The sequence below is a fragment of the Neomonachus schauinslandi genome, chromosome 14 (genome assembly GCF_002201575.2).
Source record: "Neomonachus schauinslandi chromosome 14, ASM220157v2, whole genome shotgun sequence".
Taxonomy (NCBI): Eukaryota; Metazoa; Chordata; class Mammalia; order Carnivora; family Phocidae; genus Neomonachus; species Neomonachus schauinslandi.
This window is the reverse complement of record NC_058416.1, coordinates 78,379,418-78,398,065: the sequence shown is the minus strand read 5'-3', so window position 1 is coordinate 78,398,065 and position 18,648 is coordinate 78,379,418. Positions and strand designations below refer to the sequence as shown.

Below are 18,648 nucleotides of genomic sequence, written 5' to 3'. Positions count from 1 at the left end.
CTTGGGGGACAAATAAATTCATGTTATGCTTTCAAATCGTATTTCAGAAATGGAGATCATAGATTAGACTTTTATTCAATTTGGCAAATGAGACCGCCTCGTTTTTCTATAATGAGGAGGAGATGAGGCAGGAAAAGGATGCAAAGGAACCCAGTTTAGAAAGAGGAAAAAGAGCTGTCCCACTCTCTTGCTTCCAATGGGCCTGAAACACTCTATACTCCAGCCATGTTGGACTTCCTTGGTCCCTCAAACACCCCATGATCTCCCTACCTCTAGGCGTTTGCACACACCGCCCTTCTGCCTGGAACAGCCTTCCCTCATCTCTGGTTAAGTCCATCATCCTTCAAGTCTTAGCTTGATTATCACATCACTAGAACTGTGAGCAAATACTGTGTCCCAGGTGCTAGCACAGTACCTGCGCCTGACGTGTGATATATATATTTGTACATCGTAAGCCCCGTGGGGGGCAAGATGCCTTTGTATGTCTAATGCATTTAACACAAAGCGGGAGGGATGGCTGGAGGGCAGGTGTGTGCTGAAGCTAGCCAGCCAGTTGCCCTTTCAGAGTAGACACTGGAAATGGCTGAAGACATATCCCAACACCAAAGCCAGGACTCCTCTCTTTGGGCTTCCTTGCAGACACTGTGCCCAGCACATGGTCATGACTGTCTTCATTGGTAACATGTCTTGTTCGCTGAGGGCAGACTTGAATATTTTTATGTTTTAAATAGACAAAAGTCATTGGGAAATCCAACAGCCATCATGAAGCGTTCAGGGTAAAGAAAAAATAAAGAGACTCGTTTGCTTGTAAAGTGACTGTAAGCTGGTTTTCAAGAATGTCTTCAGTAATGCCCACAGAACCAGGGCAAGGCAAAGGCCTTCTGCTGTGGCTGCTTCAGAAAGCACAGCTTCTTTTGTGGATGGCTATTTTGATTTGTAGTTTAGGGAAATATCTGGCTAAGGAGTTGTTGGTGCAATAAATCATCCAATTATGCTTAAAACAGGGTACTAAGTATTTATTAGAAATACACATTGACGGGCGCCTGGGTGGCTCAGATGGTTAAGCGTCTGCCTTCAGCTCAGGTCGTGATCTCAGGGTCCTGGGATCAAGTCCCGCATCGGGCTCCCTGCTCCTTGGGAGCCTGCTTCTCCCTCTGCCTCTCTCTCTCTGTCTCTAATGAATAAATAAATAAAATCTTAAAAAAAAAAAAAGAAAGAAATGCACATTGAAATTTTTGAGGATGCAATGCTATGATGGTTTAGGAACTGCTTCAAAATAATCTACAGATGACGGGGGTAGGAATTATTGGTGATAATTTCATATTACTGAATTTGTATGACGGGTACCTAAGGGTCCATTATGCTCTTCTCCCTATTTTTGTAAAGGTGTAAAGTGTGTGTGTGTGTGTGTGTGTGGCCCCAGTCACAACTCTTACTTTGCTCTCACTGTAGACTGAAAATAAGCAAAGATCACAAAATCCAGAGGTCGTTGTCATCCTAGCTTCTCCAGGCTCAATAGGATGACCTTAATTTTTTACAACCCATAGATGGGTGGGATTGGGAGAAAAACATCTGAAAAACAATTAGAAAACCACTGGTGTTCACAATTGATTTCAGTGGTGTTGATCATCTGTACCTTCTTTTTCCTCATTTACTACTGTTTAAACATAGACACACACGTGTGAATTAAAGGGGGGGAATGGTAAAGCTCTTGATCAGGTAACAATGAGACAACATCTGCTTTTTATTTATAGTTTTGATTTGGGGGTTCCTTTGGAAAATGGAAACATCCCACAATATCAGGCCTAAATCCTATCCACCAGCAACATTGATATCCGTCAATGGGACATGGGCTCTCCAGTTAACCATGGCCTTGATGTCACCTCCCAAGTATCATACCCCTAGCCTATTTTCCTTCCCCTTTCCCTTTCCTGCCTGGTCCCAGAAATCAACCAACTGTGTGATCCTCAGAAACCTCATCTGTAACACGCGCATCCCTTTCCCATGTCATTTCAGAAAAGATCTCATCTTACGTTAGGCTTCCCTATCAATGACCTAATTCTAACTCCGTCTTTCCTTCAGCAGAAAGGGTGCATTTGCAAACACCGGGCTTGCCTCAAGTTTCTCAGCTCATTACAAGTTGATTCACAGATGCAGTAAAGTGACTTTCTGTATTTTTTATTAAGTCGCAGATTTATTGGAAACATTTCCCTCTTACAGTTGTCATTCCTGAAAACACAAAGCTACAGACTCTTGAAAACTCTAAGAAGGCTATAAACAGGGATCTTTCTAAAGGACCATTAGGCCGGAAACCAGGAAAAGCCTTATGAGCATGCAGGAATTCTACTTCTCTGTATATTTCTTAAAGAACCAAATAGAAGCGCTTCACAAAGATTTCATTTTGAAAGTAATCATTAAGGCTGTGTTTATGAGAATAAGAAAAAAGCCAAATAACTCACCACAGGTGGGCAGTCAACTCAATTATGCTCTCTCTTTATGCTGGAATGTCACTAGTCATTTGAAATGCTCTTGACAGGGAGAAACATTCACATCTTAAATCAACTTTTAAGATGAAAAGAGGAGACTACAAAATACATAAAATACAGTTATTCTTAAAAGTCACATAAAAACCCATGTTTGTATGAAGGAAAGCCTGTAAGACTCTGTAACAAGGTGTTAACAGTGTTCATCCGTGGGTGGCGGGAGTAGAAGTGTGTGCATTTTTCTTTTTAATTCAGCACATATTCTATTTTTCCTATAATGAATATGGTTTGCTTTGATGTCTATAAATGTCTTTAAAATGACATTTTTATTTAATGACTTCTATTTCCGAGGTCTGCGTTAACCATTCATAACCTGGCATCTATAACCTGATGAGCACCCACAAGAGCTCCAGGAAAGCATCATACAGACAATCACATACAATTGCAAAATGTATGCAAGGAACTTCCAACTCCAGAGTTTCTTACCGTGTTCCAGCCTGAACCTGGGAACATTTCTTTAGTTTCCGGCCAAGGAAAATCAGTTTACTCCCAAAGCGCCCCTCCACAGCAGCACTATTCACAATAGCCACAAGGTGGACACAACCCAAATGTCCACTGATGGATGGATAAACCTATACGATGGACCTTGATTCCGCCATAAAAAGGGATGAAGTATGGACACATGCTACAAAGGGATGAACTGAAGATACTGTGCTAAGTGAAAAAAGCCAGACAAGGAAGGTCACATATTGCATCATTTCATCTATGTGAAGAACCCAGAATAGAAGAAAAACATAGCCATAGAAAACTGATTAGTGGTTGCCAGGGGATGGGGGCAGGGAAATTGGGATTGACTGCTCATAAGCAGGTATGGGCACACCTCATTTTATTGTGCCTCACAGATGTTGTGTTTTTTTACAAATTAATGGTCTGTAGCAACCCTGTGTCGAGCAAGTCTACGGACGCCATTTTTCCACCAGCATTCGCTCACTTGGTGTCTCTGTGTCACATTTTTTCAAACACTTTCTTTTTTTTTTTTAAAGATTTTATTTTTTTTATTTATTTGAGAGAGAGAGAATGAGAGACAGAGAGCATGAGAGGGAGGAGGGTCAGAGGGAGAAGCAGACTCCCCGCCGAGCAGGGAGCCCGATGCGGGACTCGATCCCGGGACTCCAGGATCATGACCTGAGCCGAAGGCAGTCGCTTAACCAACTGAGCCACCCAGGCACCCCTTCAAACACTTTCATTATCATTATTTTTGTTATGGTGATCTGTGATCAGTGATCTTTGAGGTCACTACTGGAGTTGTTTTGGTGTGCCACAAAACGTGCCCATATAGGATGGCAAACTTAATTGTTGTGTGTGTTCTCACTGCTCCACCAACAGCTGTTACTCTGTCTCTCGCCCTCTCCTCAGACCTCCCCATTCCATAAGATGCAACAATATTGACATTAGGCCAGTTAATAACCCTACAGTGACCTCTAAGTGCTCCAGTAAAAGGAAGAGTTACACGTCTCATCACTTTAAATCAAAAGCTAGAAATGATTAAGCTTAGTGAGGAAGGCATATCAAAAGCTGACAAGTTGAGCCTCTTGCACCAACAATTAGCCAAGTTGTGGACACAAAGGAAGAGATCTTGAAGGAAATGACAAGTGCTACTCTGGGGAACACACGAATGATAAGGAAAGAAAACAGCCTTCTTGGGGCGCCTGGGTGGCTCAGTCATTAAGCATCTGCCTTCGGCTCAGGTCATGATCCCAGGGTCCTGGGATCGAGCCCCGCATCGGGCTCCCTGCTCCGCGGGAAGCCTGCTTCTCCCTCTCCCACTCCCCCTGCTTGTGTTCCCTCTCTTGCTGTGTCTCTCTCTGCCAAATAAATAAATCAGAATCTTAAAAAAAAAAAGGAAAAGAAAAGAAAAAAGAACAGCCTTCTTGCTGACCTGGATGGAAGCTCAAACCTGGCACAACACTCCCTGAAGCCAAAGCGACCCAGAGCAAGGCCCTAATTCCCTTCCATTATGTGAAGGCTGAGAGAGGTGAGGAGGCTGCAGAAGAAACATCTGAAGCTAGCAGAGGTTGGTCCATGAGATTTAAAGAAAGAAGCCATCTCCATAACACAGAAGTGCAAGGTGAAGCAGTAGGTGCTCATGTAGAAGCTGCACCAAGCTCTCCAGAAGACCCAGCTAAGATCATCCATGAAGGTGGCCACGCCCAACAACAGATTTTCAGTGTCGATGTAAGAGCCTACTATCAGAGGAAGATGCCATGTAGGACTTTGGTAGCTAGAGAGGAGAAGTCAGTGCCTGGCTTCCAAGCTGCAAAGGACAGGCTGACTCTCTTGTGAGGGGCTAATGCAGCTGGTGTCTCTGAGTGGAAGCCACCTACCATTCTGAAAATCCTAGGGCCCTGAAGCATGATGCTAAATCTACTCCGCCCATGCTCTGTAAATGGATCAACAATGCCTGGGTGACAGCGCATCTGTTTACAACAAGACTCCCTGAATATTTCAAGCCAGCTGTTGAGACCTGCTGCTCAGAAAAAAAAGATGCCTTTCAGAATATCACTGCTCATTGGCAATGCACCTGGTCACCCGAGAGCTCTGATGGAGTGGAGATGTACGAGATTAATGTTGTTTTCATGCCTGCTAACACAACATCCATTCTGCAGCCCGGGGACCAAGGAGTCATTTCAACTTTCAGGCCTTATTATTTAAGACCTACATAGATTCTGTAGGGCACCTGGGTGGCTCAGTTGGTTGAGTGTCTGGAGTCTTGATCTTGGCTCAGGTCTTGATCTCACGGTCATGAGTTCAAGACCCGCACTGGGCTCCACGCTGGGCATGGAGCCTACTTAAAAAAAAAAGAAAGAAAGAAAAGAAAGAAAAAAAAAAATACATTTTCTAAAGCTATAGCTGCCATAGACAGTGGTTCCTCTGATCGATCTAGGAAAAATAAATCAAAAACCTTCTGGAAGGAATTTACCATTCTAGATGCCATTAAGAACATTTGTGATTTGTGGGAAGAGGTAAAAATATCAACATAAATGGGAGTTTGGAAGAAGTTGATTCCAACCTTCGTGGAGGACTTGGAGGGGTCCAAGACTTCAGTGGAGGAAGTAGCTGCAGATGGGGTGGAAATAGCAAGAGAACTAGAATTAGATGTACAACCTGAAGATGGGACTGAATTGCTAGAAACTCATGATAAAACTTAAATAGATGAGGAGTTGCTTCTCGTGGATGAGCAGAGAAGGTGGTGTCTGGAGATGGAATCTACTCCTGGTGAGGATGCTGTGAAGACTGTTGACACGACGACAAAGCACTCAGAACGTTCCACACACTCAGTCGATAAAGCAGCAGCAGGGCTGGAGAGGACAGACTCCAATTTTGAAAGAAGTTCTACCGTGGGTAAAATGCTATCAAACACCATCGCCTGCTACCAAAAAAATCTTTCATGAAAGGATGAGTCAATCAATGCAGCAAACTTCATCATTGCTACAGCTCCCTCAACCTTCAGCAACCACCAACCTATCAGTCAGCAGCCGTGAGCATGGAGGCAAGACCCTCCACCAGCAAAAAGATGATGACTTGCTGAAAGCTCAGATGATGGTTAGCATATTTTAGCAATAAAGGATTTTTTAAATTAAGATATGCACATTGCTCTTTTAGACATGATGCTGTTGCACACTTAACAGACTACAGTGTAGTGTAAACATAACTTTTAAGTGCGCTGGGAAACCCAAAAAATCATTCGACCCACTTTATTGCAATATTCACTTTATTGCAGTGGTCTGGAACTGAACCCGCAGTATCGTCGAGGTGTGCTTGTACAGGTATTTGTGTGTGTGTTTGTGATGATGGAAACGTTCTAGAATTAGATAAGGGTGATGGCTGTACAACATGAAGCATATACCAAAAACCATTCCATTGCATACTGTAAAGTAGTTAACGTGGGAAATTTTATGTACGTGAATTTTACCTCAACTTTTTATTTTTTTTTATTTATTTATCTTTTAAAGATTTTATTTATTTATTTGACAGAGAGAGATAGTGAGAGCAGGAACACAAGCAGGGGGAGCAGGAGAGGGAGAAGCAGGCTCTCCGCGGAGCAGGGAGCCCAATGCGGGGCTCGATCCCAGGACCCTGGGATCATGACCTGAGCCGAAGGCAGACGCCTAACGACTGAGCCACCCAGGCGCCCCTACCTCAATTTTTTAGAAATCTAAAAAAGTAAAAGCTGGGGTGGCTGTATTAATATCAGAGAAGTAGTTTTCACAGCAAGGAAAAGTACCAGGAATGAATAGTAACTTTACATAATGAAAAAAGGTCAAGTCACTAAGAAAATAACCATCCCAAATGTGTATACACTTAACAAAACAACTCAAAGTACATGAAGCAAAAACTGATGGATCTGCAAGGAGAATTGGACAAATCCACAATGATAATAGGAGCTATCAACACTCCTCTCTGTGTAATCAATAAAACAATTTGAGAGAAAATCGGCAAGGATATAGAGGGTCTCAACAATACCATCAACCAATTGGATCTAATTGACGGTTATACAACACTGCACCTGTCAAAAGCAGAACACGCATTCTTTTCAAGGACGCATGTTACGTTCACCAAGAGGGAAGATATTCTGGGTCATAAGCATTTTAAAATAATTGAAACTATATAAAATGTGCTCATGGACCCTAAGCAAATTAAACCAGAAAATAACCACAATGCTTGGGAATTAACACGTGTCTAAAGAATGCATGCATCAAAGAGGAAGAAACAAAAGAAATGAAAATATAATCAATATAATCAAAATTTGTGGGATGCTGTTAAAGTAGTCCTTCAAGGGAAATTTGTGATGAAAAATACTTAGAAAAGGAGAAAGATCTCAAATCAACAATCTAAGCATCTATCTCAAGAAAACAGAAAAAGAAGAGCAAAATAAACCCAGAGTAAGCGGAAGGGAATAATAATGAAAACAAAAACCAGTCAAAGTGAAAACAGAAAAACAGAGAAAATAAATGAAGCCCAAACCTGGTTTTCTGAAAAAACAAATAAAACTGATAAACCCCTAGCCAGACTGGCAAAGAGTCAAAGAGAAAAAAACACGTATTACCAACATCAGGGATGAAGGATCCCACAGACACTGAAAGGATAGTAAGGGAATACCATAAGCACTCTAGGCATGTAAATTAATTTAGATAAAATGTACCAATTCCTTAAAAGCCACAAACTACCAAAATTCCCCAAGAATACATTTTTAAAATTGGATTTGTAGTTAAAAAATTTCCATGCACAAAAAATAGCAATAATAATCTCGAGGTCCGGATAGTTTTACTGCTAAATTCTATCAGCATTCAACACATGTGAAGATGAAATAACACCAATTGTGCGCACGATGTCTTCCAGAAAACAGAAGGGGAAGGGACGCTTCCCAACTCATTTTATGAGGCCAGTGTTACCCTAATACTGAAACAAAGATGGTACAAGAAAGGAAACCACAGGTGATATTCTTCATGAACACAGACTCAAAATTCCTTAGCAAAATATTTATGGATTAAATTTAGCAACATATGAAAATAATAATACTGCTTTTAGGGTTTATCACAAAGCACTGTTTCTCCAAGCCAGATAAAGGTAAAAATATAAAAAGTGGCATCTAAACTTGTTCTGCCTCCTGGGGCGCCTGGGTGGCTCAGTCAGTTGAGTGTGCAACTCCTGGTTTCTGCTCAGGTCATGATCTCAGGGTCATGAGATCAAGCCCCACAATAGACTCTGCACTGGGCGTGGAGTCTGCTTGGGATTCTCTCTCTCCCTCTCCCTGGGTTCCTCTCCTCTCTCTCTCTGTCTCTGTCTCTTCAATCAATCAATCTTTAAAAAATAAAATAAAATAAACTTGCTCTGCCTCCTAATAAAAACAAAGCCCCAGTGGGATGTCCCACTTGATTGATGAGTTCTTTTTTATACCTATTTGCCTCATTGCTTGAGTCCAAGCTGCCCAACCCTGCCCAAACACCATGGGGCTGAGCACATGGGGAAACATTCATGACTACTTCTGAGCAGCATGATACTCTGACTAGGAGAGATGTACAGGAAAAGGGAAATTTGCCATTGCCAATGACCCCAGATTCTGGAATTCTGTAATTGAACTAACACAGAACAGAGCAGGGAAGTGGTGGCTGCCAAATTTGGGTCAGAGACTTGTCAGGGGTCTGTGGGCCCAGCTCTCTCATGTCTCTACCTGGTGGGTTCCAGATCTAGATGCAGACTCTTCTTGAGACTGTTTTTTTTTTCAGCCAAAATAAGGAGTGGCTTCATTCCCTCTGCTCCAGAGAGTAGAGTCAAAGGCTAGAAGTCATCAGAGAGCAGATCCAACTCAACAGAAGGAGAATAATTCTAACCATTATAACTCACCCAAACCAAAGGGCTGTCTTGTGAAAGAACTTGAATAGACATTTTTCCAAAGAAGATATACAAATGGCCAATATGCACATGAAGATGCCTAATGTCATTAGTGAATTATAAATCAAAACCACAATGAGATACCACTTCATACCCAGTAAGATAGCTATAATTTAAAAAATAATTTTTTTAATTTGAGAAAATAGAAGGTATAGGCAAGGATTTAGGGAAATTGGAACTCTGGTACATTATCAGTGGAAATATAAAATGGTGCAGCCACTGTGGAAAATTGTATAGCAGTTCCTCCAAAAATTAAACATAGAGAGGCACCTGGGTGATGCAGTTAGTTGAGCATCCGACTCTTGGTTTCAGCTCAGGTCATGATCTCAGGGTCGTGAGATCAAACCCCACGTCGGGCTCTGTGCTCAGCAGGGAGTCGCCTGAGATCCTCTCTCCCTCTCCCTCTACCCCTCCCCACCATGCTCACACCTGCACCCACGCACTGCCTCTCTAAAATAAATAAATCTTTTTAAAAAATTAAACATAGAATCACCATATGACCCAGCAATTCCACTCCTAGATATATACCCAAAAGAATTCAAAGCAGGGACTCAAATGGATACTTATACATCAATGTTTATAAGCCGCATTATTCACCATAGTCAAAAGGCGGAAATGACTCAAGTGTCTATCAATAGATGACTGGATAAACAAAATGTGGTCTCTACGTACAATGGAATATTAGTCAACCATAAAAAGTAATGAAGCACTGACACCTGCTACAACGTGGATGAACCTTCCTCGAATAGTCAAATTCATACAGACAGGAAATGGAGGTTACCATGCAGCTGGGGAGAGTTATTGTTTTCATTGGTACAGAATTTCTATCTGGGATGATGAAAAGGTTCTGCAGGTACATAGTGATGATGGTTGCACAACACTGTGAATATATTTCATGCCACCGAGTTGCACACTTTAAAATGGTTATAATGATAAATTATATGTGATGTCTATTTTACCACCATTAAAAAAAGGATTTTTTTAAAGGCTGCCTTACAAGGCTGCCTCACCCCACATCACCATGCCAAAGCTGGACACTGGCCAAGAGGTAAGCCTAGCCAACCTCTTAAGGGTCCTCCTGCCTTGAGATGATACAGTTTTCAAGCAATTGGATACCACGGTTCTTTCTACCACATAAGCTTAAGAGAAGTTCAGGAGCTACAAGACCTAACCCCAGAACTGTTATCCAACTTAGAGTTGTGATGAGCACATGGTTTAAAGACTAAAGCCTGCCAGGCACTGATGGGAAGTGAGTCATCTGTGGGAGAATTCAAAGATCCAGACCTAGTATCAGAATCTTGTTCACTTACGTCACCTGCAGCCCAGCAGGTGTGCCATTATCCCATTGAAGGCTTCTTTTTTTTTAAGGTTTTATTTATTTATTTGAGACAGAGAGAATGAGAGAGAGCACATGAGAGGGGGGAGGGTCAGAGGCAGAAGCAGGCTCCCTGCCGAGCAGGGAGCCCGATGCGGGACTCGATCCAGGGACTCCAGGATCATGACCTGAGCCGAAGGCAGTCGCTTAACCAACTGAGCCACCCAGGCGCCCCCATTGAAGGCTTCTATGGGTTTCTTCTCACACCTTGCTCTCACACATTGGGTGCTCAGTTAGATTCACTGAATAAATGAATGATACACCCAAGGATGGCACCCCCTGGAAGGCTGAGATGCCCTAACCTCCCCATGCCAACCTACTGGGGGGGAATGCTGTAAGCATTTGCCATGTGCCAAGCACCCAGCTCAGTTCCTTAATGCACAATTCCATGTAATCAGCATGATCCTAACTTTATAAGCAAGGAAACTGAAGCTCAGAAAGAAGAGCTCATTTGCCCAAGGTTACTTAGCTAGTATATATTGAACTCAGACTGGAATCCAAGCAATCTTATGGCAGATCCCAAGCCTACCTAATCACTAGGTTATACTGCTTTAAGCATCCACGAAAATTTCTAGAGACTCAATTAAGTTATTATTTCTGAGTCTTCATCTCACCGCAACACACCCACTGCTTTAAAAAATGGCTTCCTAGTAACTCCTCGGGGTGGGGGGCATAGTCTCAGTCTGTACCAAGAACAAGATTTCTATTATGGCAAAACAGAGAAATCACCTCAATGGCCAAAAGCCACACTGTCCAGCTGAAATATACAGTGAGCCACCTGTGTCATTTAAAATTTTCTAGTAGCCTCGGGGGGGCAGGGGGAGTAGTAAGATACAGGTGAAATTAATTTTAACAGATTTCATTTAACCCAATCTGTCTGAAATAACATCATGGCAGCATGTTGTCAATATAAAACATGATTAATGAGATATTTTATATTCTCTTCTTCATACTAAGAGTTCAGAACCTGGTGTGTATTTGATACCAACAGCACATTTCAGTCAGAAGTCACCACGCTTCAACTGGTCAATAACCAAGGTGACAAGTGGCTGGACATTCTGAGTCTGCTTCCTTCTCTTTTTCTCATCCTTCCTTGTCTCTGTGGATGTCCTGCTTTGTCTCCATTGGTTCTACATTTCTCCCCGATAGCTTTCATCTATAAAAACCACCCATGAAACGAAAGTATCTGAGTGACAGAGTATGCCACCATGCTGGTTCTCATTAACCCAAGAGTTGTCACCTCCAACCACCTCACCATGATCACCTGCAAGTCCCCTTTGCCTTCTAGTTGCTCTTGTCTTCCTTTCTTCCCTTCTAGGCTATGCCACCTTTTGGGGAGCCCAAAATACAGCAGGAAACCTCTTCCTGGCTCTGCGGCTGTCTTAGCCTCCAGTTTGGGACAAATCAGTGACTCCGAACCTCAGTAAACTCACTTGCAAAACAGGAACAACCACTGTTGCAGTCACTGCCCACTGGAGAAGTGTTACAGGGGTCATAGAATCCCTGCAGACAATGATTCTCTGCTTTGACTTTCTCCTCCCCATCCCTCGGTTTCTCCATCCTCCATCCCAGCTGCCATGTGTCCCTTGTCTTCCTCAGCTTCTCAACACTTCCCCATTCCCCAGCTCCAGAGTGGCACTCTGAGGGTGAGGACAAAGGCCAGATCCCAACAGTAGGAGCCCAGTGGGTGGGAGCCCAGAAAATGACTGATTCTCTGGGGGAGGAGAAAGACTCCCCAATTTTCTACCCATTGGAGGAAGAAGTATAACAGAATCCACTCCAAAAACCCAGAGGGGAGAGAGAACCCTTCAGAAATAATTTTCTCCACTGACTCAGAGTTGTGAGACCACACCCCACCATATCTTTATGAGAACAAGGCAGAAGGGTGAGGCTAGGTCTTCACAGGCTGGCTGCTTCATGTAGAAAACCAAGTACTCCTCTTGGGTCCACAAGTCCCCAGACCCTTCCCAACTAGAAACAGGAAAGATAAGATTCTAACCTGAGGCAATTGCCTCCTTAACCCTGAGCTCTCAGTCATCAAAACATAGGCAACCAAAAAATAAAATAAAGCATAAACCCAGGGGCGCCCGGGTGGCTCAGCTGGTTAAGCATCTGGTTTCAGCTCAGGTCCTGACCTCATGGGTTGTGGGATTGAGCCCCACATCAGGCTCCACCCTCAGTGGGGAGTCTGCTTGAGATTCTCTCTCCCTCTCCCTCTGCCCCCTCCTCTCTCTCTCTCCCCCCTCTCTCTCTCTCAAGTAAGTGGATTTTAATAAATTTTTAATAAATAAAAATAAGTGGATAAATCTTTAAAAAAAAAGCATAAACTCATACTGAGGATAGGGGAAAACAGGCCCTTTTCACATGGCCGGTGAAGGGTAATTTGGCAAAACCTGTCATGAGTTCTGAAACTTTGCATATCCTTAGATTCAGCAATTCCCCTGGAATTGAAGGACTGCTTCAGACCACAAGGATGTCTACAACGGTATTACTTATAATAATGGAAAGTTATAAACATACACATCTGACAGTAGGATTTGTTAAATTATGGTACATCCATGTAAAATTCCATAGCCACTAAAAATATTTAATAATATGAGATGTTCCTGACATATTAAGTGCATTGTGTATCTCTAGCCTTCCTCAGAGTTGTAGGTTCAAATACCCAGCTGTCTACTTGACACATGGAACATATCCAAACAGGACGGAACTGTCAAGCCCAACCTACTCCACCTCTAGTCCTCACATTTCAAATCAAGGAACCACCATTCACTCGGTTCTTAAGCCAAACACCCCAGGAATAATCCTCCATCCTTTATTTTCCCCATATCCAATTCACGAGCACCTCCTGTGCACCTGACCTTCTGGATCCAGCCACCTGCCCCATCCCCTCAACCAGTGTAACAGTCAAGAGCACAGTCACTCCTGGCTTTGGTTTCCACACTAACCTCCCAAATTGTCTCCCTGCTCCCATTCTTACCCCCTACAGTCTATTTTCCCTGCAGCAATCAGAAGGATCTTTTAAAAACATAAATCAGTCACCTCCCTGTTCACACTTAGAATAAAATCCAAGTATCTTATCAAAGCCCTCTATGACCAGGTACCTGCCTCTGTCTCCCATGGTGCCCCTCACCCCTTCCCCACCCACTCACTCCACTCCAACCACAGTGGTCTCCTTGCTGTTCTAATAACATGCCAAGCACATTCTCACCCAAGAAATTTGCATCTGCTGTTCCCTCTTCCTGGTGCATTCCCCAGATAGGTCTTGGCTTGCTTCCTCAAGTCAGTAAAACCTCCTTGAGGGGGCCTTTGCTGATCATGCCATGATCCTCCCTTTTTCCCATCCTATTTTGGTTTTATTTTGGTTTTTTTTGGGGGGGGGGTTACCATAGCTCCACCCTATGGATCAGAGATCAGCAAACTAGTTATCAACCATGGGCCAAATCTGACCCACCACCTGTTTTTTGTAAGGCCCAAAACCTCAGAATAGTTTTTACATTTTTAAATGTCAAAAAAAAAATCAATAGAAAATAATGTTTCGGTGCACCTGGGTGGCTCAGTAGTTAAGTGTCTGCCTTCGGCTCAGGTCGTGATCCCAAGGTCCTGGGATCGAGCCCCGCATCAGGCTCCCTGCTCAGCAGAAACCCTGCTTCTCCCTCTCCCACTCCCCCTGCCTGTGTTCCCGCTCTTGCTGTGTCTTTCTCTGTCAAATAAATAAATAAAATCTTAAAAAAAAGAAAAGAAAAGAATGTTTCTAGGACATGTGAAAATTATATCAAGTTGGGACTAACCTTTAAACAAATTTTTATCATATTCACTCCGAAACCTTTGAAGACTTCTACCTCCTTCCTCAAAGGAGTGAAACTTTGTCAGTCTCACTCCCTTGTCCTTAGTCAGATCTCAAGAGTTTGTGACCTAAATTCATTTCCTATGACACTCTATCAGGTACTCTCCATTCTGGACCAACTGGTCTCTCTGCGGCCCCACAAAGGCACGAACTGGCATGAAATGCCTTTAGCTGGTTGGCTGTTCTTGCCAAGCAGGCTCTCCCAACCTGCTGTGATCTAAGCCCTCCCCATCCTTCTCTCCACCCAGGGTCCCCAGCTCCCCAACCAAGAAAGCTACCCTAACTGCTCTGCCAAATGTTTCCCTGGGTGTATTCTATGGAACATCAATCCCAAGGGAATATCCTTGGGAAAAGGTCTCTACCCTCTCTTGGAGTCACCATGCCCATATTTGGTATAGTAAAGGCTCTGAGAAGTCTCTGTTTCCCTTTGTTTAACGCAACCTTTCTCAGACGTATCAACCAAGGAATTCATCTTGTCTTCAGAGTACTTGTTGACCACCAGCATCCAGTACAGTGCCTGGATTTCTTGTTGGAAGAATGAAAAATGCTAATAGCCCACAGAACTAGGGTTGCACAGAACATACTTTGGAAATGCTGCTCAAACTCTTCCCTCTCTCCCTCTGATCTAAGCTGTTCCCTTCCCTGTCATCTATGCCACACCACGTAATGCTAACCACATCATCATCATAACTATCATTTATTCAGCCCCCACGGGCTGTGCTAGAGATAGCACGAGACCCTTGAAAATGTCCTTTCAATCCTCATAACCACTGAAGTAGGTAATGTTATTCTTTTCTTGCCATTTTGCCAAAAATTAAACCATGGGTCAGAAAATTTAAATCACTAGCCCAAGATAAAGTTAAGTAGAAAAGCTACAATTTAAAACTGTATTGGTCTAACTCCAAAGCTCATGGTCTTTCTTCTCTGCCAAATGCCTCCTGATAACATGCCATGGCCAATGTTGCTGGCTGTCCACCCAATATTCCTTCCTGCTCTCTTCCATGCCAGCAGAACCCTGAATGTGTATGCAGCGACAACAAGTCAACCGAGGCAATGGACCATGACCCACCTAAACCACTCACAATGGTGCTCCTACTTCCCCAGCTCCCAGCATTGCCACCTGACCAAGTTTTGGCCAAGATGACATACTTAAACATCATCTGCACTGTAGGTAGCAGGAGGTATTCTGGGGAAGCGAAACAAAGACATGAACTCTTTATCCCTGCACACTCCTCACCTGGTCCCCCTCATCCCTGCCTTGAACCTGGGTGTGATGGCTAAAGCTTCAAGAGCCATCTTGCAACCATTAGAAAGAGGCCACTGAGAACTCAAAGAGACATCAGCCCCGATGTTACTATCTCAGTTGAACCAACTCAAGCAGCCCTCTCTCTCCAGACTTGTTGCTACACGAGGAAAAGAAGCCACTGTTCACTTGAACACTGTGGTTGAATTTTCCATTTCATGCAGTTTAAACATATTCTTCAAAGACCCACATGCTGCCCTCCCATATCATTTGCTGTTTGGACTTGATCATTATTTCCCACCTATATTATTAGCCTTGTCTCCCTAATCATGCAGGACACTTCTGCAAGGCTCAGTCCATTCTGTATATTTTTGTTCCCATGGAGTCATATGCATGCTACTAAATTTTGCTTATTTTCACGGTTTTCAGGGATGGTCTGTTCAATATACTGCTTACTTCAGTGCTTGTGAGCAGGGAATTCTCACCATCAAATTGCAGAAATATGCCCCCTATCTCCTAATAGGTGGGTATTTCTCAGAGTGTCGATGTGAAAACATACATCAGAAATACCTTGAATGTTTCTTAAATGCAGATCCCTGGGCCTTCCCCCTCTCTCCCCACTCTGCCCAGTCCCACCTGAATTAGAACCTCTGGGGTTAGAGGCTGAGAATGCACATTTTTAATAAGCTCCCTCGGGCGGTTTTGATATACAAAATGTGACAGTTTGGGGGATAAAGAACCTCGGTCCAATGCTTAGGCAAGGTTCAGCAGGACTTGGCTGCACCTGGAGTTACCAGCCCTTCCTTAGTGGCCTACCCTTGCCCCAGGGCCCCAAGAAGCATAGACTGGCATGACTGCTGGAGACCCATCCCTGTGCAATATGCGTGAAGTGGTTGTTGGGCATGCTCTGTGGCATCCTGGGACCAGGAAACTAACCACCAGATGCACTGCGAGTAACTGCAACCTCTTGCAACTCCATCCCCCGGTTTTCAAAGAAAACCACTGGGCAGGAATGAAGCCACGGAGTCCAGAGTCCACTCTGACCATCACCATCATCCAAGGAGCTATCAGAGGATGGGCCATGTTGAAAAGATTTGAAAAGAAAACCAGAGGAACTTACACAGGAATACACGAACGTGCACTTGGGACTCCTGACTCAAAGGACCAGAAGAGGACTCAGGTAGCCCTTTGGGTTACTTATTTATTCACTGCCTACAGTCCTGAACAGAATCTTACTTTGGGCCCTGCTCATGCAGAGACAGAAGGCTGGGCCAGGGCATCCCACCCTTTCTCTTCCAGCAACAAATCCTAGCCTAGACTATTCCCCTAAAGCTCTGAGAAAGAAAATACTTGGCCTCCCAACAGAGTTCCCACTCCTTATACCTCTTGACACTTATTTTATTTCACTTCTGAGGATCATTTTCCCACATGACAGGAGCACATGTATTCTAGGGTAGCAAACAGCATATTACACACACACACACACACACACACAAACATACTCCACTTTCAAACTGATGACCTTGTGTGCTGACAAGCAGCCAAAGTTAAAATCATGGAAGAGAAAAAAAAGACTTTAAAGTGAATCAGAGAGTGGTACTTATCCAGGCTGGAACCAGGGCACAGGGCTCAAAGATTCAGCAGGGACCAAAGAGTTCAGGCCTTGGAAACTCCTGGGCTGGAAACAGAGGGAACTTCCCAGCACCACACATGCCCACTTCACCAGAGGGAGAACCCCTTTCCTTCGCTCCCAGTCCCACAGCCACCACCCTCAGCAAATGCCAGCTAATGGGAGTTCCCAAATTTAATCAAGCCATGTGTACAGCTGCTTTGAGGAAGAAGTGAGTGGAACCCTTCAGATGTTTCCAACAACGTGGATGCCCAATGATTACGTGCACACCAGACATTTTCAGAAGCTCCTGAAACCTTCCTCCTTTGACCAAATGGCCTTTAGAAGAAATAATTTCTGCCCTCTTCTTTCTGAGTAACTTTGCATCCAACCCACCCCCCAAAACTGCTTCAAACTCCCCCTTAAGTTCTGTTGGAGACTGTCACAACTCGCCAGAGATGACTCCTCCCGGGACCCCTCTCCTCGCCTTCCCACCAAGATTCAAGAGTATTTTCCCACAGCACTTGCGTGTGCTGATCCAGGCATATTTTCTGTTATCTTTTTACACGTTTCAGGCCTGCAACAGCTCCCTGCATCAAACGGTTTGATTGGAAACGGGGAGCTCAATGGGGATTTTTTTTTTTTGCATCTTGCCTCCTGACATGTATACCACTGAACTAAAACAAAAACAAAAACAAAATCCAAGGGGCAAAAGCGGGGCTGGAAAGGAGGCCGAGGGCAGAAGAGGTCTATATTTATAGGCAGTCCCATTCTGCGAGCAAAAACCACCTTTTGACCACCTGCAGAATGCGCAAGGTCACGTGGGTTCTCTGCAGCGCCTTAATGCCTTACCCAGCACACAAGCCCCCGTGGCATATAAACAAATCCACAAGCGGAAAAAAGAGAGAACTCACTCCTCGGAGAGGAAGCGAATGATAATAACAGCCGCAAGAATAATAATACATAAGGAATCACAATTACTACTACTACTACCACCACCCAGCCAAGCGTAGACGACAGCGGTACAGTAAAGGGACAACCAGAGCAGGCTTTGCAAAGAAGATAAATCACAGAAAACCAAATCGTGCCCACCTTGCTACCCTCCCACACCCTCCCGTCCCCCAACAAACAGAATCAAAGGAAAGGGGGTGGTGGGGAACAAGGAGAGGGAAGGAAAGATTGCTTCCCCCCCCCCCCCCCCCCCAGGCAACACCTACCTCCAGGGTCCGGATCTCTTTTTGTGTGAGGTCGTTGGAGGTGGCACATTTGGTCCTAAGCCCTTCCAGGTTGGAGATGCTCAGGTCTATCATGTTTTGGACCAACTCACACTGCTGTAAGGCTTTTTGCAAACTCAGAGGTTGCTGCTCCTCGCTTTTCGTCATGTTTTCCTCATCCATCGCTTGCTCGGCAAGCCCCCTTCCCCTCCTCCTCCTCCCAGAGAGAAAAAAGGGGGGGGGGAAGTAGAGGTAGTCTACCCCCTACGCTCTCCAGCCACTGCGACTTCTCAACAATGTCTCATGAAGAAGAAACCCAACATCTCACACAGGGTTGAGGGGGTGGGGTGGGAGGAGGCGACAAGAGCCAAAATTTATTATTTTATTTCGGGGTATCAAGCAGACTCCATTAGAATGTCTCCTC

The 18,648-nt window shown here is 44.1% G+C and overlaps 1 protein-coding gene across 1 annotated transcript in view; it reads right to left on the bottom strand.

The window, feature by feature from the left end:
- Positions 1–18,439, bottom strand: part of KSR2 (kinase suppressor of ras 2) — a 400,684-nt gene extending 382,245 nt beyond the window's left edge. Inside the window, exon 1 of the mRNA XM_044921136.1 lies at positions 18,228–18,439. Coding sequence (XP_044777071.1) covers positions 18,228–18,407 — 180 coding nt within the window. The 5' untranslated portion in view covers positions 18,408–18,439. The remainder of the gene's footprint in view (positions 1–18,227) is intronic.
- Positions 18,440–18,648: the final 209 nt, after the last annotated feature.